The 24,424-nt window shown below is 42.7% G+C and overlaps 1 protein-coding gene across 1 annotated transcript; it reads left to right on the top strand.

The window, feature by feature from the left end:
• Window positions 1–1,101: 1,101 nt before the first annotated feature.
• Window positions 1,102–24,185, top strand: LOC139380411 (tetratricopeptide repeat domain 21B). The gene is made up of 29 exons (XM_071123063.1): window positions 1,102–1,752; window positions 2,334–2,463; window positions 3,087–3,197; window positions 3,284–3,450; window positions 3,759–3,881; window positions 4,320–4,477; window positions 5,184–5,268; window positions 5,555–5,653; window positions 5,920–6,112; window positions 13,183–13,280; window positions 13,782–13,982; window positions 14,269–14,398; window positions 14,513–14,670; window positions 14,768–14,992; window positions 15,229–15,467; window positions 15,973–16,045; window positions 16,319–16,429; window positions 19,926–20,064; window positions 20,184–20,290; window positions 20,472–20,660; window positions 20,969–21,079; window positions 21,174–21,255; window positions 21,433–21,583; window positions 21,666–21,827; window positions 22,659–22,854; window positions 23,216–23,440; window positions 23,522–23,642; window positions 23,742–23,809; window positions 23,936–24,185. Exons 1-29 carry the CDS (start codon window positions 1,720–1,722, stop codon window positions 24,011–24,013), a joined length of 3,963 nt encoding a protein of 1,320 aa, XP_070979164.1. The 5' UTR covers window positions 1,102–1,719; the 3' UTR covers window positions 24,014–24,185.
• The last annotated feature ends 239 nt before the right edge of the window (window positions 24,186–24,424 follow it).

The following is a 24,424-nucleotide window of genomic DNA, read 5'->3' as shown; positions in this document are numbered from 1 at the left end:
ATTAAACATGTGACAATGATTTGAGAAACGAAAACGTAATTATTCACATGAAACTCTTCCACGAAAATGTGCATATATAAATATCCATAATTGGCACGCAGATCGGGCGTGTGCACACATAGGAGGTCCAGTGAAAAAACAGGCCCGCCTACAAAAATCAAATGCCCGTCCAACTGATTAGTTCTGGCTCCGGGTCTGACCTCCACATCCGGCTTCTTCGCCTGTGGGATCGTCTGGGGAGGTGGGGTTGTTGAGGAGTATTTCTGTCTGTAATAAAACCCTTTTGTGGGGGAAAACTCATTCTGATTGGCTGGGCCTGGCTCCCCAGTGGGTGGGCCTATGCCCTCCCAGGCTCACCCATGGTTGCACCCCTGCCCAGTCAAGTGAAATCCATAGATTAGGGCCTTATTAATTTATTTAATTGACCAATTTCCCTATATGAACTGTAACTCAGTCAAATATTTGAGATTGTTGCATGTTGCGTTTATATTTTCTCTTGCCTACTTTTGAAAAAGGTCCAAAGTAATCGAGGAAAGGCAGCAAGGAGAGAGAATGTGTACGAAAATGTATGAATTGAGACCCTCATTCGCCTCTCACGTGTCATCGGGCAAATTACATTTACAGAGGGGATCACCAAAAACATGTTTAAAGGGTTAAAAACAAGTGAAGTTAGTTGTGCAAGACATTCTATAAATAAAACATATAAGTAGCATGTTGTTTTTAAACGTGTGCATGGTTTTCAAAACGCTTTCAAGACCAGGCTGGGGTCTGGGGTTTGAGAAGTCAATGAGAGAAAGGAACAATTCTTCCTTAGTTGTTAATTTTCTCTAAATCTATAGGCACAACCTAGATTTGAGGCAATGTCTTTGCTAGTACAACATGTTATTACCCCAACCTCACGTTTTTCATTTTCGTCAAAAACAACTTTATATCGAAGAAGTGCCTTTGAGTTGACGGCCTGCACATGCGCATTCGGTTCGAGAGACCGTCATACCGGATGACGTATTTATACGTACCAGTTTAGCTAATCAACGTCGCCATGACATCACCTACGAGTGTGATCGGGGATTTATTTTGGACAAGCAGCTTTAGTCTATCTTCATACTGTACTGTCTTTAATGAAACTGTGGAAGGACCGTCTTCCGTTTGCCAACGAACGAAATTACACTACTCGACCACTGGTCGTCACTAGTTACCACAGCCAAAAAGTCAAAGACCCCGCCTATTTCTACAATTTATCTTCTTCAAATTGTTGTTTTCATGAATTGTTATAGACATTTTTACTTTGTGGTAACTAGTTTAAACCTCGACCACTTAGAATCGGTTTAAGGGTCACAGATTGAAGATGGGAACTTAGGTCACTTTTATCCAAACGAGAAAACACCACAAAGTAGCTAGCTACAAGCCTATTCTCACAGCCTTTGTGCCAAAGAGCCACAAGCGCGGCATGCGGGTGGGGTCAGTATTTTACGTTCAGCGTGCTTGGTGCGCCACCTTGTGAAACATTATTGTTAAACCAATGATTTTCAACTTCATCTACAATTTAAAAATGGCGGCGGTGGTTGTCAAGTAAACGAAAGACGCTTACTGGTGTTTGTAAGATGGCAAAAAATGTAGCTATAATCGGTTTCTATCTTGCCTTTTAAGAGTACATGTGACCGCAGTATTCAGTTAAACATTTAAGGTCTATCTCATTGCTGCAGTTTGAGGTGAAACATTATGGCAGAAGTGGAGGACGAAGAGTCGATGCTGGTAAGTGTTGTCGTGTTGCACTGTAGCCAATTTCTATTTGTACTGAGACATGTTCACCTCAATGTATACAATAAAGCAACACATCACCGTGTAGCCTGTTTAGCTTGTTTAGAATGTCAAGCTGCAGTGGTTCTTTCAAAGTTCTGAAATGAAAAACGCACAGTTAACCTTATCCGCCAGGCAGGATGTTTATGATGACATGCAAGTGACATTTATCATAAAAACGTGTAAGGTATTTATTTATCCTCGCAGAATAAGGGGCAAAACATTCAGGATTAAGCTCCTAGGTTATTCAGGTTATGAATGGTCTTCATCAGCATATTGGTTACATTGTTGAGTAAACACACGACTTCATATCAGTAACACAGGCCAACTTGGACATGGAGGATATTACGGACAAGTATTGTCATGCTGACCGTTTGCATTCCATAAGAGTTTTTATTTTTTTATCAGCACAATGTTGGTTTACAGCCTACTTTGATTTACTCAGGTATTTTCTGAAATGTTTTTGTGGTTTTGATCTCTGCCATAAATTAAGCTATTTTCTATCACAGCTCTACATTTCATGTTTTTGTTCCCAGGCCTTGATCAACTACTATTGCCACGAGAAGTATTTCAATCATGTATTAAATGCTGCAGCTGTGGCACAGAGGAAATTCAGCAATGATCCAATCTTCAGCTTTTTCCATGCCTACGGCACCCTGATGCAAGGTCAATGAGTACTCCATTGCTTAGTTTGAAACAATTAAACAAAGCAGCTACAGGGAGGTCCACAATTATTTGTTGTTTTGGCTGTATGTTCCAGCACTCTGGATTTGAAATGATACAACTATGAGGTTAAATTGCAGACTGTCAGCTTTAGTTATAGGGTATTTTCATCCATATCAGGTTCACTTTTTAGAAATTGCAGCATTTTTGTACATAGACCCCCCGCGTCATTTTGGAGTATTGTTATTGTAAATAACAATATTGACTTCCAGTCATTGTGCTAACGCTAGTTAGCATTGTCTCACAAAACTACCTCAAACTTGCTTCATACAGGACACAGAGACATAAACATGGTATCCATGAATTCATCTGACATCATTGCCAAAATACCGAAGTATCCCTTTAACCTCATAGTCATTGTATCATTTAAAATCCAAAGTGCTGGAGTACAGAGCCAAATCAACAAAAAGTCTGTCACTGTCCAAATACTTTTGGACCTGTATATCTGTTTCATGTAATATCAATCACAGTGTGTTTTTACATTTTTTTTTTATAACTGCCTTCATTTTGTCAGCAGCTAATATGGATCCATAATAAATACAAATGATTTATATGTTTCGTTTTAGATCAAATTCAGGAAGCCATCCATGAGTTTGAGACGATAAAAGACAGAAGAGATATGTCCCTCTGTACATTCATGGCTCTTGTTTTTGCTGAAAAGAAAAGGCCAAACCCAGGTAAACTCATATTTGTCTTGATCCATGGTTACTTCTCTGTGTATTTTTCTGTAGCTGAATCTATACACTTTTTATGTTGACTTCAGATCGAGATGTCATTCAGGAACTGGATGCCAAGGTGAAAGAGGACCGTAAAAGTGCAACACCTAAGGGTCTCTACTACGCTGGGATGTTCCTCTGGCTTCTGGGACGAAATGACAAAGCAAGGGAATACATAGAGAGGATGATCAAAGTCTCTAATGGTTCCCGAGAAGTGAGTTTGGTTATATGTGTTTCTCTCAAATTCTCTCAAATATATATATTTTTTTGAAAATGCATTTGCAAAAACTTACGAAGTCTGCAAGTGTCACTGTATACATACCTCAAACAGTTAAATGGATGAAATTATGCCCACTCTAGGGCACTATAGGGTTGCCTAGGGACGGCCTTTGTCAGCGCTAGGCTATTTGAGAATTTGTTTTAGGAGCATTTTGAGTGGAATTACTTGAAAACCAGGTAGAGGTCTACTCTGATTTATATTTGTCTACCCTTCTAACATTTGGATTAATGTCTGTTGTTCAGGGGATTATCCTAAAAGGCTGGATAGATCTGACCTCTGGTAAGGATGCATATGCCAAGAAGTCTGGGAAATACTTTGATGAAGGCCTGAAAGAGAAAGCAGATATTTTTGCTCTGATGGGAAAGGTAAAAAGGCACACAACCCTTGTGTTGCCATGAATAGATTACTTCACTTGCAATGAGAAGAGATGTTAAGATATTGGAGACATTGTTGAGGTCTTTGTCACGTCTCATATTTCATGTGGCACCTAGTTATTGTGCCTGAATGATAATCCCCCATTGTGCTGGATTCTCTATATCCCACAACCTCACTAGGATGTCAGAGTCTATTATTCACTAACACAATCTGTTTCTCAATTTGTACCATATCTTGAATATTGAATGGACTGTTTTGAAATGCCAAAGCTCTATGTTGCCTTATCTGTGGTAATACAGTGAGACCAATTGTTAGCTTGCTATCTTTTGCTCTTTGTGTAGAGTAATTAGCTTTTGAAACAGATGTACAACAATGCATTTTACTTTCCCTCAACATGTCCATACATTGTGATATTTTATCGGTTTCAGGCACATTACTATGAGTATCGGCATAATTATTCTGGAGCATTGGAGACAGTCAACCAAGTGATTGTTAGTTTCCCTGGGTTCCTTCCTGCCTTTATCAAGAAGATGAAGCTTCTATTGACCCTGCAGGACTGGGAGCAAACTGTAGATGCAGCACAGAGGTATAGTATCTCATATTAGAGGTGATTTTGCTCTAGAATTTCAGTTTTCTTGTTACTTAAGCTAATGACACTGGAAATAATAGCTGGCTTTAATCTTAGTTTGCAAAGAATTGTTTGGATCAAATAAATACTTTCATTGATGGATTTGGTCAATCAATAGCAGCCATATAAAGAACGAGCCAGCCAGCCTTTGCAAGTGGCCCGTATTGAAGTGCAAATTAAAATGGAGCGTGATGCCTGGAACCAGTGGCATAATGACTGAGCCATTGTTCCTGACTGCTCGCCCGCTGGACCCTAGCCAGAGCCAGGGAATATGAAAAGGCTTTTGAGCTGAAGCGCTAGAGCCACACGTTTCCCAGGATGCACTTCTCCAGGTTCTATGAACTGCAGGAAGGAGGATCACTCAGGTGGAGCCTGTTTCTAAGGGGACTAAGCCCAAGGCCAGAGCCACTGGTTTAGCCCTGCTGAGTCATAGCTCTTTGAACAGGAATGGACACATGCAGTGCACAGTCCGACTCTCTTTTTTTTTTCTCATTGTCTAAGTGGGTGTTCTTCCTTAGATTGTATTTTCTCTCCCTTTCCTCCAGCCTTGTCAGGCATATAAGCCATCATGGGAAGAAACTAATACAATACTCTGACAACACCACATTTTCATTAGCATCAAACAGTGCTGATCATTAAAGAGATGTTTCATGTCCTATTCTAGGCTCTTGCAGAAGGATAAAAACAACCTAGAAGCCCTGAGAATGCTCGCTCTTCACTCCTTATGCAGAGAGGGGGACATCACAGAGGTAATTTCCAAACATTAATAGTTAAAAGGATGGTTCGGGATTTTGGCAATGAAGCCCTTTATATATTTCCCTAGAGTCAGATGAACTCGCGGATACCATTTTTTTATATCTCTGCTTCCAGTATGAAGGAAGTTGGAGGTAGTTTCGTGAGCCGCTGCTAACTAGAGTTGCCGCAAAGACATAGCATGCACTTCAACCTGTTGCCACACAACTACGTGTGAATGGTACATAATGATTCCCATGATGTGTACGTGGTCAAGTGGGATACCCTTTTTACTTTTGGCAGTCACTAAACATGCTCTCAAGTCTCGTCAGCAACTTGGACGCCCAAGAGCCTCACAGCCCAGACCTTTTCTACAGGATGTCCTTGGCTTTCACACGGGTGGTAAGACTAATTTGATTTATTAGTCGAGCATATTGCATCTTCAGGATGCCCAGCCCACATGGGCTTATAAGACACTGTATTCAGTGTTTAATGCTTTTGTTTAATGCTTAATGTTTTTACATGGAAACTAGTGTGACTAGGTTTCACCTCTGAAGAGATCGAGAACCCTTTCACTTCACCTTGTGACATTACAGTCCCTGAACCAGGACAATTGCATGTCTGACATGAGGTATACACAAAGACTTAACTCTGTTGTCATTTGCTAGTGTGGAAGAAATGAGAAAGTGATTCAGCAGACTCACATCATGGTGGACAGAGCCTTCTCCCAAGCCCAAGGGGATTCTGATCTGGCCACAGAGCTGGGCTACCAGTTGGTTCTGCAGGGAAGAATCAAAGAGGCTATGAAGTGGTACAAGACTGCCATGACTCTGGACGAAACAAGTGTCTCGGCTTTGACAGGTGAGACGGGCTTCCCTGATTGTTTAGACATATGCCGTAGATCTCAAACTTTTTAGCTGTAATGTAGCTATGCATGTAATTCTGTACCTACAGTTGAAGTCTGAAGTTTACGTACACTTATGTTGGAGTCATTACTACTTGTTTTTCAACCACTCCACAAATGTCTTGTTAACAAACTATAGTTTTGGCAAGTCGGTTAGGACATCTACTTTGTGCATGACACAAGTAATTTTTTACAACTGTTTACAGACAGATTATTTCACTTATAATTCACTGTATCACAATTCCAGTGGGTCAGAAGTTTACATACACTAAGTTGACTGTGCCTTTAAACAGCATGGAAAATTCCAGAAAATGGTGTCATGGCTTTAGAAGCTTCTGATAGGCTAATTTACAAGTCTGGTTCATCCTTGGGAGCAATTTCCAGACGCCTGAAGGTACCACGTTCATCTGTACAAACAATAGTACGCAAGTATAAACAGCATGGGACCACACAGGGGCGGCAGGGTAGCCTAGCGGTTAGTGTTGGACTAGTAACCGGAAGGTTGCAAGTTTAAATCCCCGAGCTGACAAGGTACAAATCTGTCGTTCTGCCCCTGAACAGGCAGTTAACCCACTGTTCCTAGGCCGTCATTGAAAATAAGAATTTGTTCTTAACTGACTTGCCTAGTTAAATAAAGGTAAAATTAAATTAAAATTAAAACACAGCCGTCATACCGCTCAGGAAGAGCTTGATGACGAGCTTGATGACGAGCTTGGGGGGTACTATGGTGTTGAATGCCGAGCTGTAATCGATGAACAGCATTCTCACATAGGTATTCCACCCATCTGGACAAGAGGAATACCTATGTGAGAATGCTGTTCATCGACTACAGCTCGGCATTCAACACCATAGTACCCCCCAAGCTCGTCATCAAGCTCGAGACCCTGGGTCTCGACCCCGCCCTGTGCAACTGGGTACTGGACTTCCTGACGGGCCGCCCCCAGGTGGTGAGGGTAGGCAACAACATCTCCTCCCCGCTGATCCTCAACACTGGGGCCCCACAAGGGTGCGTTCTGAGCCCTCTCCTGTACTCCCTGTTCACCCACGACTGCGTGGCCACGCACGCCTCCAACTCAATCATCAAGTTTGCGGACGACACAACAGTGGTAGGCTTGATTACCAACAACGACGAGACGGCCTACAGGGAGGAGGTGAGGGCCCTCGGAGTGTGGTGTCAGGAAAATAACCTCACACTCAACGTCAACAAAACTAAGGAGATGATTGTGGACTTCAGGAAACAGCAGAGGGAACACCCCCCTATCCACATCGATGGAACAGTAGTGGAGAGGGTAGCAAGTTTTAAGTTCCTCGGCATACACATCACAGACAAACTGAATTGGTCCACTCACACAGACAGCATCGTGGAGAAGGCGCAGCAGCGCCTCTTCAACCTCAGGAGGCTGAAGAAATTCGGCTTGTCACCAAAAGCACACACAAACTTCTACAGATGCACAATCGAGAGCATCCTGGCGGGCTGTATCACCGCCTGGTATCGCAACTGCACCGCCCTCAACCGTAAGGCTCTCCAGAGGGTAGTGAGGTCTGCACAACGCATCACCGGGGGCAAACTACCTGCCCTCCAGGACACCTACACCACCCGATGTCACAGGAAGGCCATAAAAATCATCAAGGACATCAACCACCCGAGCCACTGCCTGTTCACCCCGCTATCATCCAGAAGGCGAGGTCAGTACAGGTGCATCAAAGCTGGGACCGAGAGACTGAAAAACAGCTTCTATCTCAAGGCCATCAGACTGTTAAACAGCCACCACTAACACTGAGTGGCTGCTGCCAACACACTGACACTGACTCAACTCCAGCCACTTTAATAATGGGAATTGATGGGAAATGATGTAAATATATCACTAGCCACTTTAAACAATGCTACCTTATATAATGTTACTTACCCTACATCAGGGGTGTCAAAGTCAAATGGACGGAGGGCCAAATAAAAAAATCAGCTACAAGACGAGGGCCGGACTGTTCGAATGTTCATTGAAACATTTTTAAATGACGCATATAGTCTAGTGAACCTAATTGAACCTACTGAAAACCTAACAAATATATTACAATATGATCAGATAAATAAAGCAATATTTTCTTATGGCTCTGTCAGTAATCTTTAATTTTCAACAGACACAAAAGACAAATTTCCTTTATATAAATATCCCCATAACATGAACATTAAATGAAAGAAACCGGTATTCAAGGCACCATCAGTAGACTATATTTTCTATTTTAGCAAAAGTGGGCTAAATTTACTTCAAAGAAAAAACAATAATAGCAATTTTCTATCATCCACTCAACTGAAATATTTTTAAAATATAATTGGATTGAAATACAAAAAAATAAAGTGCAAAAATCTATTAATCAAAAACAACACTTTGTTTAAGGAGAAGTAACATGCAGTGAAAACAAATATTAAATTTTAACTTTTAAACTTGAACTGAGTAAAAACTCTAAATATGTGATTGCACAGTAATGTTCACTTGTTTGAGGTTGAGGGTGATACTTGGTGGTGTCCCATCTTTTCCACAAGTTCATCAATGTTCGGGGTAAGGCTCTGAGCTGAAGAAATCCTCAGAATTGAGTGGAGGTGTTCAGCAGTAAGTCGACTTCTGTGTGATGTTTTGTTCAGGTTCATCAAAGAAAACAGTTGTTCACACAGGTATGTGCTGCCAAACATAGACAACGTTTGAGCAGCCTGGATGCGCAGCTGGGGCATTGTGCCGGGGAGGAAACGGGCGAACTCCGCAGCACCCACTGCCGCATATTTTGCCCTCAGTGCATCATTGCATTGGAGGTCAATCAACTCCATTTGGAGGTTTGGTGGTGAGCTTTCCACGTCAACAGCAAATGGGTTACCGAGCAGTTCCAACCTGCTTTTTTGTGCTTCAAAGTCAGCAAATCGGCGTCGAAAGTCAGCGGCAAGCATACCTATTTTATCAGCCAACTGTGTGCTCGGGAACGCACTGGTAGAGAGCTTCTCTTTCATGGTCTGGCAGCTGGGAAAGTGGCTCAAATTTTCTTTCCGCATCTGCGTCTCCCACAGAGTCAGTTTGGTTTTAAATGCCTTCACTGTACTGTACATATCAGAGATGACACGATCCCGACCCTGCAGCTGCAAGTTTATTGCATTCAGATGACTCGTAATGTCACACAGAAAAGCCATTTCACACAGAAACATTTCGTCTCGGAGTTGTGTTGTGTCTTTCCCTTTGCTGTCCAAGAACAGACAAATCTCCTCACGAAGCTCGAAACATCTTTGAAGCACCTTTCCCTGGCTTAGCCATCGCACCTCTGTGTGATAAGGCAAATCACCATGCTCCGTTTCTAACTCCGTCAGAAATGCCTTGAACTGGCGGTGATTCAAACCTTTGGCTCTGATAAAGTTAACTGTGCGCGTGATGATGCTCATTACATGCTCCATTTTCAAGGCTTTACCGCACAACGCTTCCTGGTGTATGATACAATGATAAGCTGTCAGCTCACCTGTCGCGTTTTCCTCTTGCATCTTTTCCCGTATCTTCGCCACCAGTCCGCTCCTGTGTCCACACATCGCAGGTGCTCCGTCGGTTGTCAAACCCACAAGTTTTTCCCAAGGCAGCTCCATCTCATTTACACATCTTGACACCTCTTCATACAAATCATGCCCCGTAGTTGTGCCATGCATAGGACGTAAAGCCAAAAACTCCTCTGTCACGCTTAGGTTGGAGTCCACTCCGCGGATGAAAATTGACAACTGGGCAATGTCAGAAATGTCGGTGCTCTCATCCACAGCCAAGGAATATGCAATAAAATCTTTTCCCTTTTTCACAAGCTGCTCTTTTAGATTGATGGACAACTGGTCTACTCTCTCGGCAATGGTGTTTCTGCTCAGACTCACATTTAAAAAGAGTTGCCTTTTTTCTGGGCAAACTTCGTCACAAACTTTAATCATGCAGTTTTTGATGAAATCCCCCTCCGTAAATGGCCGGGCTGATTTAGCGATCTCTTCTGCCAAAATAAAACTGGCCTTGACAGCAGCCTGGCCTTGTGATTTGGCTTTTTTGAACAGAGCCTGTCGAGATTTGAGGCCTCGTTTTAATTCCTCTGCCTTTTGTAGCCTTTGTTCCATGTCCATATTCTTGTTTTTGTCCGCGTGTTTCGTTTCATAATGTCGTCTCAGATTATACTCTTTCAGTACCGCCACACTTTCTCCACACAGAAGACACACAGGTTTTCCAGCTACCTTCGTGAACATATACTCCGACTCCCACCTTGTTTGAAACCCCCGGTTCTCAGTATCCATCTTCCGTTTTGCCATTTTTGATGGGTATCTGAAAGTTAATTTTACTGTGATGCTGACGACTGCTGTGCCAATAAATATTGAAATGAAGCAGCCTACTGCTCGGTGCGTCACCTTTGCATTGTGGGAAATGTAGTATTGGTGCGTGTAAAAGATCTGCGGGCTGCCGGCTTGCTGCGGGCCGGTTCTAATAATAAATCAAGATCATCCCAGGGGCCGTAAAAAACCTTCTTGCGGGCCGGATGTGGCCCGCGGGCCTTGACTCTGACATATGTGCCCTACATTATTCATCTCATATGCATACGTATATACTGTACTCTATATCATCGACTGTATCCTTATGTAATACATGTATCACTAGCCACTTTAAACTATGCCACTTTGTTTACATACTCATCTCATTTGTACATACTGTACTCGATACCATCTACTGTATCTTGCCTATGCTGCTCTGTACCATCACTCATTCATATATCCTTATGTACATATTCTTTATCCCCTTACACTGTGTACAAGACAGTAGTTTTGGAATTGTTAGTTAGATTACTTGTTATTACTGCATTGTCGGAACTAGAAGCACAAGCATTTCGCTACACTCGCATTAACATCTGCTAACCATGTGTATGTGACAAATAAAATTTGATTTGATTTGAAGAAGACGCGTTCTGTCTACTAGAGATAAACTTACTTTGGTGTGAAAAATGCAAATGTATTTTATTTTATTTGACCTTTTTTTAACCTCGTAGTGATCCCTTCACGCGCCAATCCCTTTAGCGGGATCGATTTGACAACATCCAGTGAATTTGCAGAGCGCCAAATTCAAACTTCAGAAATATCAATATTAAACATTCACGAAAATATAAGTGTAATACATCAAAATAAAGCTTACCTTCTTGTTAATCCAGCCGCTGTGTCAGATTTCAAAAAGCTTTTACGGCGAAAGCAGACCATGCGATTATCTGAGGACACAAAAGTCAGAAATAACGATATAATAAATGCCTTACCTTTTGAAGATATTCTTTTTGCAATCCCAAATGTCTCAGTGACACAATGAATGGCCGTTTTGTTTGATAAATTCCTTCTTTATATCCCCAAAATGTCAATTTATTTAGCGCGTTTGATTCATAAATACACCAGTTACAACTCGCCCAATATGACTACAAAGTATCTAATAAGTTACCTGTAAACTTGGTCCAAACATTTCAAACAACGTTCCTAATCCAACCTTGGGTATGCTAAAATGTAAATAATCGATCAAATTTAAGACGGGATAATCTGTTTCCAATACCAAAGAAAAATAACACGGAGCGCGCTCCTGTTCACGTGCACAGAAATAGTAGGGGCCATCAGTGACACATGGAATGAATAGCACTACTTCTTCATTTCTCAAAAGAAAAACATAGACCAATTTCTAATGAAGCCATAGGAACTGCAACCAGGTTCCTAATAATAAGGGTATCTATTTACCTTTATTTAACTAGGCAAGTCAGTTAAGAAAAATATCTTATTTTCAATGACAGCCTAGCAACAGCGGGTAAACTGCCTTGTTCAGGTGCAGAATGACAGATTTTCACCTTGTCAGCTCAGGGACTCAATCTTCGGTTACTAGAACAACAGCAAAGCACCTTGTGAAGATGCTGGAGGAAACGGGTACAAAAGTATCTATATCCACAGTAAAACAAGTCCTATATCGACCTAACCTGAAAGGCCGCTCAGCAAGGAAGAAGCCACTGCTCCAAAACCGCTATAAAATGCCAGACTACGGTTTGCAACTGCACATGGGAACAAAGATTGTACTTTTTGGAAAACTATCCTCTGGTCTGATGAAACAAAAATGGAACTGTTTGGCCTTAATGACCATTGTTATGTTTGAAGGAAAAATGGGGAGGCTTGCAAGCCGAAAAAACACCATCCCAACCGTGAAGCACAGGGGTGGCAGCATCATGTTGTGGGGGTGCTTTGCTGCAGGAGGGACTGGTGCACTTCACAAAATAGATGGTGTCATGAGGTAGAAAAATGTGGATATTTTGAAGTAACATCTCAAGACATCAGTCAGGAAGTTAAAGCTTGGTCACAAATGGGTCTTCTAAATGGACAATGACCCCAAGCATACTTCCAAAGTTGTGGCAAAATGGCTTAAGGACAACAAAGTCAAGGTATTGGAGTGGCCATCACAAAGCCCTGACCTCAATCCTATAGAACATTTGTGGACAGAACTGAAAAAGTATGTGTGAGCAAGGAGGCCTATAAACCTGACCCAGTTACACCAGCTCTGTCAGGAGGAATGGGCCAAAATTCACCCAACTTATTGTGGGAAGCTTGTGGAAGGCTACCCAAAACGTTTGACCCAAGTTAAACAATTTCAAGGATATGAAATTGCAATGCTACCAAATACACTCAATTAGTATGTGAACTTCTGACCCACTGGGAATGTGATGAAAGAAATAAAAGCTTAAATAAATCTCAACTATTATTCTGACATTTCACATTCTTAAAATAAAGTGGTGATCCTAACTGACCTAAGACAGGGAATTTTTACTAGGTTTAAATGTCAGGAATTGTGAAAAACTGAGTTTAAATGTATTTGTCTAAGGTGTATGTAAACTTCCGACATCAACTCTATGTAGAATTTGGTAACGTTTATTCTTCATTATAATATTATAAACCAGCTATAAACAAATAATTAAGTTGTAAATCCTTTAGATGTAGATTGTAAAAACATCTGATCTGTATTTCCAGGTATTATCAGGTGCCAGCTGATCGAGGGAAACTTGGAGGATGCAGAGCAACAGCTGGAGTTTCTCACAGAGATCCAACAGTCTATTGGGAAATCAGGGGTAAGGCTGATAGAGAGATATTGCTCTGTTCAATCCAGTTCAATGGCCTTGCCAAAGTAATTATATTTCTAATTCTACTTTTGACATTAATATCTAGTGTTTGGTCATCTAGTGAAGCTTTGTAGCCTTTTGGACAGCTTTTTGTTTAGGTAATGGTAGTTCTTTAGAAATGTGTGGGCTTTCCTGTGTTTGCTAAGCCCTTAACAGTGACATCAGCTTGGATAAGTAACCACTGAGTAACAGCTTGTCCTGTGTGTCTTAAGTATTATAAGGGGGACTCTGGGTACATTCCAAATGGCACCTTATTCCCTTTCTAGTGCACTATAAAGGCCCATAGCGCTCTGGTCAAAAGTAGTGCACTATATAGGTAATAGGGTGCCATTTGGCACGCTCGCTGTACCTTGGTCCTATAAACCATGTTGTGTTAGAGCTGCCCTACTGAGCTGAATACTGTTGTGTGAACCTGTTGACACCCTTGGCTTGCTCTTTCCTCTCTGTCAGGAGCTGCTGTACCTGCGCGCCATGCTGGCTGTGAAGAAACGCAGGTCACAGGATGAGGTCACCAACCTGCTGAATGATGCCGTGGACACTCACTTCTCCACACTGCAGGGCCTGCCGCTGGGGGTGGACTACTTTGAGAAGCTCAACCCTGACTTCCTGCTGGAGATCGTCAAGGAGTACATAGCACTCTGTCCTGCTAAGGTCAGTCTGGAGAGAGATGTCTATGGATACATTTGTTCAATACATATTTTAAGGTTTTATTATAGGGTAAGATAAGATAAGGAGAGGAGAGAAGAGGAGAGGGCTTTGCATATCTACAGACGCATTTATAGAGATTACTGTCAGTAATTTTTGACACCACATTTACTGGGTTTAACAAACGATACAAAGACGTTGTCACAGGTTGTAAATAGATTTGTAGCCCCCGTCGTGTCATTCATTGTGGTCTTGATCATAGAGATAACCATCGGTATCACGTGTGTGTTAGCCTCCAGCCCAGGGCCAGCCTCCTGCCCCTCAGCTCCAACACTGTGCCTCTGTGTTGGACACTGTGGTCAAGATAGTACCTGGACTCCTACAAGGTGTCTTCCTATTGGCCAAAGTTAGGTTTCAGTCTGGTGAGTTTCAACTGAATTGCATGTGACACAATTCTGCTCTGTTTTCATGCCAAGTTGTTCTCAACATGGATGACAACAATTAATGGGTTTGATGGCAATGCTGATGTCCTTTAGGTGACATTGACTCTGCTCAGAGCAGCCTCCAACACTGCCTGGACCAGTGTCCCTCCCATGCTGAGGCCCACCTGCTCATGGCACAGATCCACCTCTTACAAGGCAACTACAAGCTCTCCTCCCAGTCTCTGGAGCTTTGCCTCAGTCACAACTTTGCGGTAAGAACAGCATTCCAGATGAACGTGGTATTAGATCAAACAGAACTGTTATGGGAACATCCATCCTCTAATAGCTCTGTGTGCTGCTCCCTGCCAGGTCCGAGAGCACCCTGTGTATCACCTTATAAAGGCCCAGGCCCAGAAGAAGATGGGAGAGCTCCAAGAGGCCATCCAGACTCTGCAGATGGCCATGATCCTGCCGGGGGTCCGCAGGGCCGGTGCCTCAGCCAAATCCAAGAACAAGAAGGTGGAGCTGAGCTCTGCTGACTGTGTGTCCGTGTTCCTTGAACTCGCCGAGGCCCTCTGGCTCAACGGAGAACAGGTAAGGGACCATGGAGAGAACAAGCTCAGCAACAGAGTATTATTCAATATATCTTGAGTTATGCCCACCTTTCTAGGAACTGTGTACTTTCCAGGTACTCATGAAATGCAGATCCTCCATATTTTATTGTACTTACATTCCCGGTAGTGTTTGTCCATTCTCTTTTGTCTCAGTCATGTCGTTGCCCAGTGTTGAACAGTAAAGTCTGATTCATGAACGTGGGTTTGACGTTTCAGCACGAAGCCGCCAAAGTGATGCAAGACGCCATCAACGAGTTCTCGGGCACTCCTGAGGAGCTGCGTGTCACCATCGCCAATGCTGACCTGGCTCTGCTGCGTGGCGACACCGAGCTTGCCCTGAGCATGCTCAGAAACATCACCCCTGAGCAGCCCTACTATATCCAGGCCAAGGAGAAGATGGCCGACATATATCTGACTCACAGGAAAGAGAAGCGCCTTTATGCCAGTTGTTACAGGTGAGGAACAACACGGCATTATAAAAAAGGCTATAGTCTGACAGTTAGGCACACAAACTGTTCACTAATGGTGTTTGACATGTAGCTTAGGGTAACAAATAGTTTGTTATTTCTTGAAACCACGTCTCTTATTCAGTGTACTAACCACATCCCCCATTGCTGTGTCAGCCCACCCACCCATGCCATAGCAGCAGTCAGTCCATAACAGTATGCAGGCCACAAGTTCACAGCAAATCAAGTGTAAATGTTAAACTTTATCCACTCATGCAGCAAGGCTGTAATATGCAAAGCTGCCTGCAGTGTCTAAAAGTGAGCCGAAGGCCCATCACCTCATCTCTGATACTATACATGTGTTGACAGAATTTTCCACACAGAGACACCGCTGGGAAGCCATTAAGGATGAGTGAACCTCAGAGCAGAGCAGACCCATGTCTGTATAATGTGATTTAATCTTATTCTAGACATTTTTGATATTCTATCTGATATTTTTCCTGTCTTTCCTCAGAGAATTAGTAGAGAAGCTGCCGAGTCCTCATACATATCTTTTACTTGGGGATGCTTATGTGAATATCCAAGAGGTGGGTATGAAATTGAATATCGATTCATCTCGTTGTTGCCCAAAACGAGGCAATGCAAGGCTTGCAGGGTTTTGGGGTCTTTTACAGTAGTGTGTTCATAGGAAGTAGTATTATGCAGTGTTTTATTAATTCATGCATATATTTATAAAGAGTAAACATCTGTGCATTGTGCTTATATCTTCCTTCATGACTCCCTCACTGTGGAATGTTGAATCATCACAGTTAATGTTCGGTACAGCTAAATGTCACTAAGTCAAGTCCGTTTATCTGCAGCCAGAGAAGGCCATTGAGATCTACGAACAGGCTCTGAAGAAAAACCCCAAAGATGGAGCTCTGGCCAGCAAGATTGGGAAAGCTCTCGTCAAGACTCACAATTACGTCAAGGTCTGTATACTAACTGGGGAGCTACACTGAGGCGTTGGGAAAACAGTAGCTACTACACTGGATGTGTACATTTTTGCCGCGCAAGCACGTCAAATTATTACAAATAAAACCAGAGCGTAATTTTACGCAATCGTCTCACAGCTGCGCTCCTTATGACCAGGTTTCTTGGAAATAAATTGGAGTGTCTTACATGCTGACCACACTGCCCGTATTGTGTGCGTTGCAAAATAAATGTACACATACATGTTCTTCAATCATTGGACTCACACTGCTCGCACGCATCTGCGTAGCCAGGCTCTAAAATAGAACTTGGTTCTATTTGTGATGCTTGATCAATGCAAGTCTCGCCTCTCCCATCTCCTCATTTGTTTTTAGGAGCATATTCCCACGTTAGTGATTGAAAGATGAACTGAGATCCACACTCCAGTCCAGTTGGCGGTGGTAATGCATCTTAAAGTTGGTTGCCAAACGCCATATAAAGTCCAAAGAAGAAGAAGAAGCCTGAAGGAGGAGAGATTACTAGAAACGTTCTTCTTACTAGAATCATTCTTCCGGCGACGACAGAGATGGCCGCTTCGCGTTCCTAGGAAACTATGCAGTATTTTGTTTTTTTTACGTGGTATTTCTTACATTGGTACCCGAGGTAATCTTAGGTTTCATTACATACCGTCGGGAGGAACTACTGAATATAAGAGCAACGTCAACTGACCATCATTACGACCAGGAATACGACTTTCCCGAAGCGGATCCTGTGTTTTGCCCACCACCCAGGACAATGGATCGGAACCCAGCCGGCGAACCAAAACAACGTCGCCGTAAAAGGGGCAAATGAAGCGGTCTTCTGGTCAGGCTCCGGAGACGGGCATATCGCGCACCACTCCCGAGCATACTACTCGCCAATGTCCAGTCTCTTGACAACAAGGTTGATGAAATCCGAGCAAGGGTTGCCTTCCAGAGAGACATCAGAGACTGTAATGTTCTTTGCTTCACGGAAACATGGCTCACTCGAGACACGCTATCGGAGTCGGTACAGCCAGCTGCTTTCTTCACACATAGCGCCGACAGAAACCATCATCTTTCTGGTAAGAAGAGGGACGAGGGGGTATGCCTTATGATTAACGAGACGTGGTGTGATCATAACAACATACAGGAACTCAAGTCCTTCTGTTCACCTGACTTAGAATTCCTCACAATCAAATGTCGACCGCATTATCTACCAAGAGAATTCTCTTCGATTATAATCACAGCCGTATATATTCCCCCCCAAGCAGACACATCGATGGCCCTGAACGAACTTTATTTGACTCTATGTAAACTGGAAACGACATATCCTGAGGCTGCATTCATTGTAGCTGGGGATTTTAACAAGGCTAATCTAAAAACAAGAAATTCTATCAGCATATCGATTGTGCAACCAGGGCTGGTAAAAACCCTGGATCATTGTTATTCTAACTTCCGCGATGCATATAAGGCCCTCCCCCGCCCTCTTTTCAGAAAAGCTGACCACGACTCCATTTTGTTGCTCCCAGCCTATAGACAGAGACTAAAACAGGAAGCTCCTGCGCTCAGGTCTGTTCAACGCTGGTCCGACCAATCTGATTCCACGCTTCAAGACTGCTTCAATCACGTGGATTGGGATATGTTCCGCATTGCGTCCAACAACATTGACAAATACGCTGATTCGGTGAGCGAGTTTATTAGCAAGTGCATCGGCGATGTCGTACCCACAGCAACTATTAAAACATTCCCAAACCAGAAACCGTGGATTGATGGCAGCATTCGTGCGAAACTGAAAGCGCGAACCACTGCTTTTAACCAGGGCAAGGTGACTGGAAACATGGCCGAAAACAAACAGTGTAGCTATTCCTGGGTCTCGACCCCGCCCTGTGCAACTGGGTACTGGACTTCCTGACGGGCCGCCCCCAGGTGGTGAGGGTAGGTAACAACATCTCCACCCCGCTGATCCTCAACACTGGGGCCCCACAAGGGTGCGTTCTGAGCCCACTCCTGTACTCCTTGTTCACCCATGACTGCGTGGCCATGCACGCCTCCAACTCAATCATCAAGTTTGCGGATGACACTACAGTGGTAGGCTTGATTACCAACAATGACGAGATGGCCAACAGGGAGGAGGTGAGGGTCCTTGGAGTGTGTTGTCAGGAAAATAACCTCACACTCAACGTCAACAAAACAAAGGAGATGATCGTGGACTTCAGGAAACAGCAGAGGGAGCACACCCCTCCCTATCCACATCGACGGGACAGTACTGAATTGGTCCACCCACACACACCGCGTGGTAAAGAAGGCGCAGCAGCGCCTCTTCAACCTCAGGAGGCTGAAGAAATTTGGCTTGTCACCAAAAGCACTCACAAACTTTTACAGATGCACAATCGATAGCATCCTGTCGGGCTGTATCTGGTATGGCAACTGCTCAACCGTAAGGCTCCAGAGCGTAGTGAGGTCTGCACAACGCATCACCGGGGGCAAACTGCCTGCCCTCCAGGACACCTACACCACCCGATGTCACAGGAAGACCATAAAGGTCATCAAGGACAAGAACCACCCGAGCCACTGCCTGTTCATCCCGTTATAATCCAGAAGGCGAGGTCAGTACAGGTGCATCAAAGCAGGGACCGAGAGACTGAAAAACAGCTTCTATCTCAAGGACATCAGACTGTTAAACAGCCACCACTAACATTGAGTGGCTGCTGCCAACATACTGACTCAACTCCAGCCACTTTAATAATGGACAATTTATGTAAAAAATGTATCACTAGCCACTTTAAACAATGCCACTTAATATAATCCTGACATACCCTACATTACTCATCTCATATGTATATACTGTACTCGATACCATCTACTGCATCTTGCCTATGCCGTTCTGTACCATCACTCATTCATATATCTTTATGTACATATTCTTTATCCCTTTACACTTGTGTGTATAAGGTAGTTGTTGTGGAATTGTTAGGTTAGATTACTCGTTGGTTATTACTGCATTGTTGGAACTAGAAGCACAAGCATTTCGCTACACTCGCATTAACATATGCTAACCATGTGTATGTGACAAATAAAATTTGATTTGATTTGAGTTTACCATTTTTTTCAGTGGATTAATTGTCAGAGTAGAGGACCTTGTGCATTTCAGGTAAAATAACAACGCAATGTTAATATCCCAGGACAAATTAGCTAGCAACAGCAAGCTAGCTAGCTAAATTTCCATAAATGTTTAATGCTTTTTGACCTGTCCCCAAATTAATAGACTTGGTTCCGAGTTCATTTCTATATTTCAACTTACGTGTCCTGATCACGTCTGGTGTGGTTGGAACAAAATCTACATGAGCGCGATGGCGCACGCACTCGAGCGGTTTGGTCATCATGTTAGGCTTTGCAAAAGTTACGTGTCCAGTGTAGCAGGCCTGTAAGAAAAAAAACATTCAAATATCAATCTATAGTAGTCAATAGCTGTATGTTTCACCGCTGTTATTCACAGGCAATCAATTACTATGAAGCTGCTCTGAAGACTGAGCAGCAGAACTTCCTGCGATATGACCTGGCTGAACTGCTAATGAAGATGAGACAGTACGAGAGGTGCGAGAAAGTTTTACAAGAGGCTCTCGCCCATGACCCAGGTAAGCTGGACATCATTGCTACAATTTTGTTGCTGGTCATAAATAACAATGATAATACATAGTTACTTATGTAGTGCTTTTCCGACTTCTCACTTGTTGCCTTGTGTTGTTTTGTCTAGTAAATGAGCTGCCGTTGCTAACCGATGATTGTCGCTATCTGGTCCTGTTGGCCAAGATCCAAGGCAAGGTTGACAAAAACGAGGATGCTTTACTTTCCTTGCAACGAGTAAGTATTCTGATATTGTAAAAGCCATTATGCTAAGCAATGAGAGAAACTAAAATAACTGAAATATATTATTATGATAATTTCTAAGATTGAAAATCTGTCTCCTCTAAAATACATGCATAATTCACAACATTGCTATTTCTTAGCTATGCTCTGAACTCAGACTTGTGTTTTCTTTTAGGCCCGGGATGTGCAGGCCAAGGTGTTGAAGCGTGTGCAGTTGGAGCAGCCAGACGCTGTCTCCATGCAGAAGCAGCTCGCTGCAGAGATCTGTGGCGAGATCGCTAAACACTACACGAGTCTTAGAGGCTATGAGAGAGCAGTGAAATTCTACAAAGAAGCTCTTGTCTATTGTGAGAGTGATGGCAAGGTCGGTGCAGCTGAATCAAGCCTTCAGTGTGTGCTCCCTGCAGCTGTATTTGTGAATCCCCAGCATCCCTTTCTTTCTATGTAGTTTTTGTATTTGCGAATTTGCATATTACAGTAGTTTATCATGTTTATAATCACTAAATGTTTATAATTGCATTCAAATATATTTTTATGAATGTGTAAATGTATGTTTAATGCCAGGAAGGCATACTGCAACATTTGCGCATAGGAAATGGTATTATAATTATGATGTTAGAAGGTAATTGGTTAACAAAGTTGAATTCAATTGAATGCTTTCATTGTTACCAGGTGATGCTGGAGCTGGCGCGGTTGTACCTCACTTTAGATGATGTGGATGGCTGCCAACAGCAATGCAGTGTCCTTCTGAAGAGTGACCAGGTCAATGAAGATGCAACACTGGTTAGTTCTATTTATATTCCATTTCTGTCAAGTCCCAAATGAAAATCCTATTGTAAAACTTGATTGTTTTCCGAACTTCTCTGTTTCCTCGTAGATGATGGCTGACCTGATGTTCAGGAAGCAGGACTATGAGCAAGCCGTTTTCCACTTTCAGCAGCTACTGGAGCGCAAACCAGGTGTGACAGGGCTCTGTTTCTCTTAGGTCTGAATACACAACTTCCCCCCTGAAATAGAATTTCAATGGAGATTTGTAAAGCTTGAAAAGGAAGCGTAAGAACCTCAATGTAAATATACACTGCTGATTTGACCTCCCCTGGAAGGGAAGTAATGTCTTTCCCATATGTTCCTGCCAGACAACTACCCAACGCTGTCACGTCTAATCGACCTGCTGAGGAGAGCTGGGAAGTTAGAGGAAGTTCCCAGGTTTCTGGAGATGGCTGAAAAACATTCCTCCAGGGCAAAGTTTGACCCTGGGTTTAACTACTGCAAAGGACTTTATCTGTGGTAAGTGCATTAGTCAAAAGTATCTTTAGCTAGATTGATTATGGTGTCTTTTTTAAATAATTAAGTTGTATTTCGTACCCAGGTACACAGGTGAACCCAATGATGGGTTGCGACACTTCAACAAGGCACGGAAAGACAACGACTGGGGTCAGAATGCTGTGTACAACATGATTGAGATCTGTCTTAACCCAGACAATGACACCATGGGAGGAGAAGTCTTTGAGAACCTAGATGGTGACATGGGGTGTGTTACATGTGCAGTAATTTGTCATTTTTGTAATTTTTATTAGGATCCCCATTAGCTAACGCCGTAACGCTAGCTAGTCTTCCTGGGGTCTAACACCAATTAACAAGACATTACAAATAACCACAAATCAAAACTTCACAAACATTCAACAAGTAGACAATACAGACAAAATATATGACAGGAAACACATTTAACATTCAGTTGACGCATTCTATTTCCTGTCCAGTCATATGGTCTATCGCATTTCACCTTTCTTGGAGGTGGATTTACTTTTTGCCTGAGAAACATGGAGTTCCATTCAGCTATGTATTTCAATGAACAGCTGAATATTAGCTGTGGGGATGTTGTTTTTTTTATGCTTACAGTGACGATACACTGAGTGTACAAAACATTAGGAACACCTGCTATTTCCATGACATAGACTGACCAGGTGAATCCAGGTGAACACTGTGATCCCTTATTGATGTCCCTTGTTAAATCCACTTCAATCAGTGTCGATGAACAGTTTCCTGCATGTATCAAGAATGGTCCACCACCCAAAGGACATCCAGCCAACTGTGGGAAGCATTGGAGTCAACATGGGCCAGCATCCCTGTGGAACGGTTTCGACACCTTGTAGAGTCCATGCCCCGACAAATTGAGGCTGTTCTGAGGGCAAAGGGGGGGTGGGGTGTGCAACTCAATATTAGGAAGGTGTTCTTAATGTGTTGTACACTCAGTGTATATCTCAGCTAAAACACAAATCCTTATGTCCATGTTATACTTGCTCATTTATCTGGCTGTCATTGATGTAAATGCACTTCCTTTTCCATTTTCATCTATGCTCAGGAACTCTACTGAGAAGCAGGAGTCAGAGCAGCTCGCCGTGAGAACAGCAGAGAAGCTCTTGAAGGAGTTAAAGCCCCAGACAGCCGGTGGACACGTCCAACTACGGATCCTAGAGAACTACTGCTTTCTGGCCACCAAGCAGAAAGCCAACGTCGAGAAAGCCCTGAATGTTTTCACAGAGATTGCAAACAATGAGGTAAGTCAACTCCAGATGGTGTACATAAGTGTGCACACACACCCACACCCTTAGCAAATCTAACATCACTACGCGGGTGCATTATCTTAGGCTTTCTCTTTGCTTTACACTTTCTTGATGCTGACTTTGGAGGTTTCCTTAACAGCTTGTTTATTGAGTAACTTGCTATGTCTTTAACATAGTAAGATAACTTGTGTAAGATAATATCCTGTTACGCAAATTGAATCCTCCTTGCTGACAAGGAAACCTTTGTTTGCATTTTTGGATACTCTTGTCTACTTCACAGAAATAGAGGGAAATGTTAGACCTGATTCGCTGTAAAACGACACCTAACTAACCAAGGCTCTCTGTTTTAACTTAGAAGGACCATGTGCCTGCACTGCTAGCCATGGCGACAGCCTACATGATTCTCAAACAAACCCCTCGAGCCAGGAACCAGCTCAAACGCGTAGCTAAGATGAACTGGAGCATTGTTGACGCTGACGAGTTTGAGAAGAGCTGGCTGCTCCTGGCCGACATCTACATCCAGACAGGGAAATATGACATGGCCGGGGACCTCTTGAAGAGGTGCCTTCGTCATAATAAGGTCAATGCATACCCTTGATCAAAAATGTATCCGGAATGAGTTTGAGTCACTCACGGTAACAGTCATTGTTAATTTTCACAGTCATGTTGTAAAGCTTATGAATACATGGGCTACATTATGGAGAAGGAGCAGGCATTCCGAGATGCAGCGCTGAACTATGAAATGGCTTGGAAATATGGCAATCAAACGAACCCCACGATAGGTATGTTTAAGGACATCTTGTACATGCTGCCATTCGTTTTTTTTTTTTTATCATGTAAATATACAACAGTCTATGAATAGTAGTATGTTTTTGTCCCAGGATACAAGCTTGCATTCAACTACCTGAAAGCAAAGAGGCATGTTGATGCCATAGATGTCTGTCATAAGGTAAGTTGAAATCATAGCTTCACATGTTATCTATGTTGAAATAAGTGTGTAAAAATTAGATTTTTGTTTACGTGTTGTCATTGAATAACATCATATGCATAAACTAAATATTCATGTTTTGTTTAGGTTTTGGATGCTCACCCCAATTATCCAAAGATGAGGAAGGACATCTTGGACAAAGCTCGGGCAGCTTTGCGGTCTTAACATAAATGTTTTAGCGAGAGAGTGCAGTGTGTGGGTGTATTATTGCTCAATCTTTTTTGATGTGTTTTGTTAACAAGCATTATTACTTGGGTAAGTATTTGGATGTAATTATAAATGGAATTTTGGAGGGATGAGAGAGTGCTTTTTATAAACGTGATTACAATACAAAACACATTGTTGTAGAGTTAATGTGTTTTTCTTACAATATAATCAAAACAGTGACTCTGTTTCAACACTCTAAAGAAAGACGTATTGCTTTGCAATAAATGTCAGAGTTCAATTTTAATCTTAAATAAATCTTAATTGTACACCTTATTAACATGTCATTATATAGGAGAGCAGACATGGCGGTGTCCCAAATGTTCCTGGTCTATAGTAGTTCACTACATAGGGAATAGGGTGCCATTTGGG

Source organism: Oncorhynchus clarkii, chromosome 22 (assembly GCF_045791955.1).
Source record: "Oncorhynchus clarkii lewisi isolate Uvic-CL-2024 chromosome 22, UVic_Ocla_1.0, whole genome shotgun sequence".
Classification (NCBI taxonomy): domain Eukaryota; kingdom Metazoa; phylum Chordata; class Actinopteri; order Salmoniformes; family Salmonidae; genus Oncorhynchus; species Oncorhynchus clarkii.
Note: the sequence above shows the minus strand (reverse complement) of the source record. Positions and strands in the feature narration are given on the sequence as shown.

Coding starts and splice junctions, on each gene's coding strand:
- LOC139380411 (XM_071123063.1), top strand. CDS start 1,720: ATGGCAGAAGTGGAGGACGAAGAGTCGATGCTG. Junction 13,983..14,268: donor TAGCACTCTGTCCTGCTAAG/GTCAGTCTGGAG, acceptor CGTGTGTGTTAG/CCTCCAGCCCAGGGCCAGCC. Junction 22,855..23,215: donor CAGAGATTGCAAACAATGAG/GTAAGTCAACTC, acceptor GTTTTAACTTAG/AAGGACCATGTGCCTGCACT.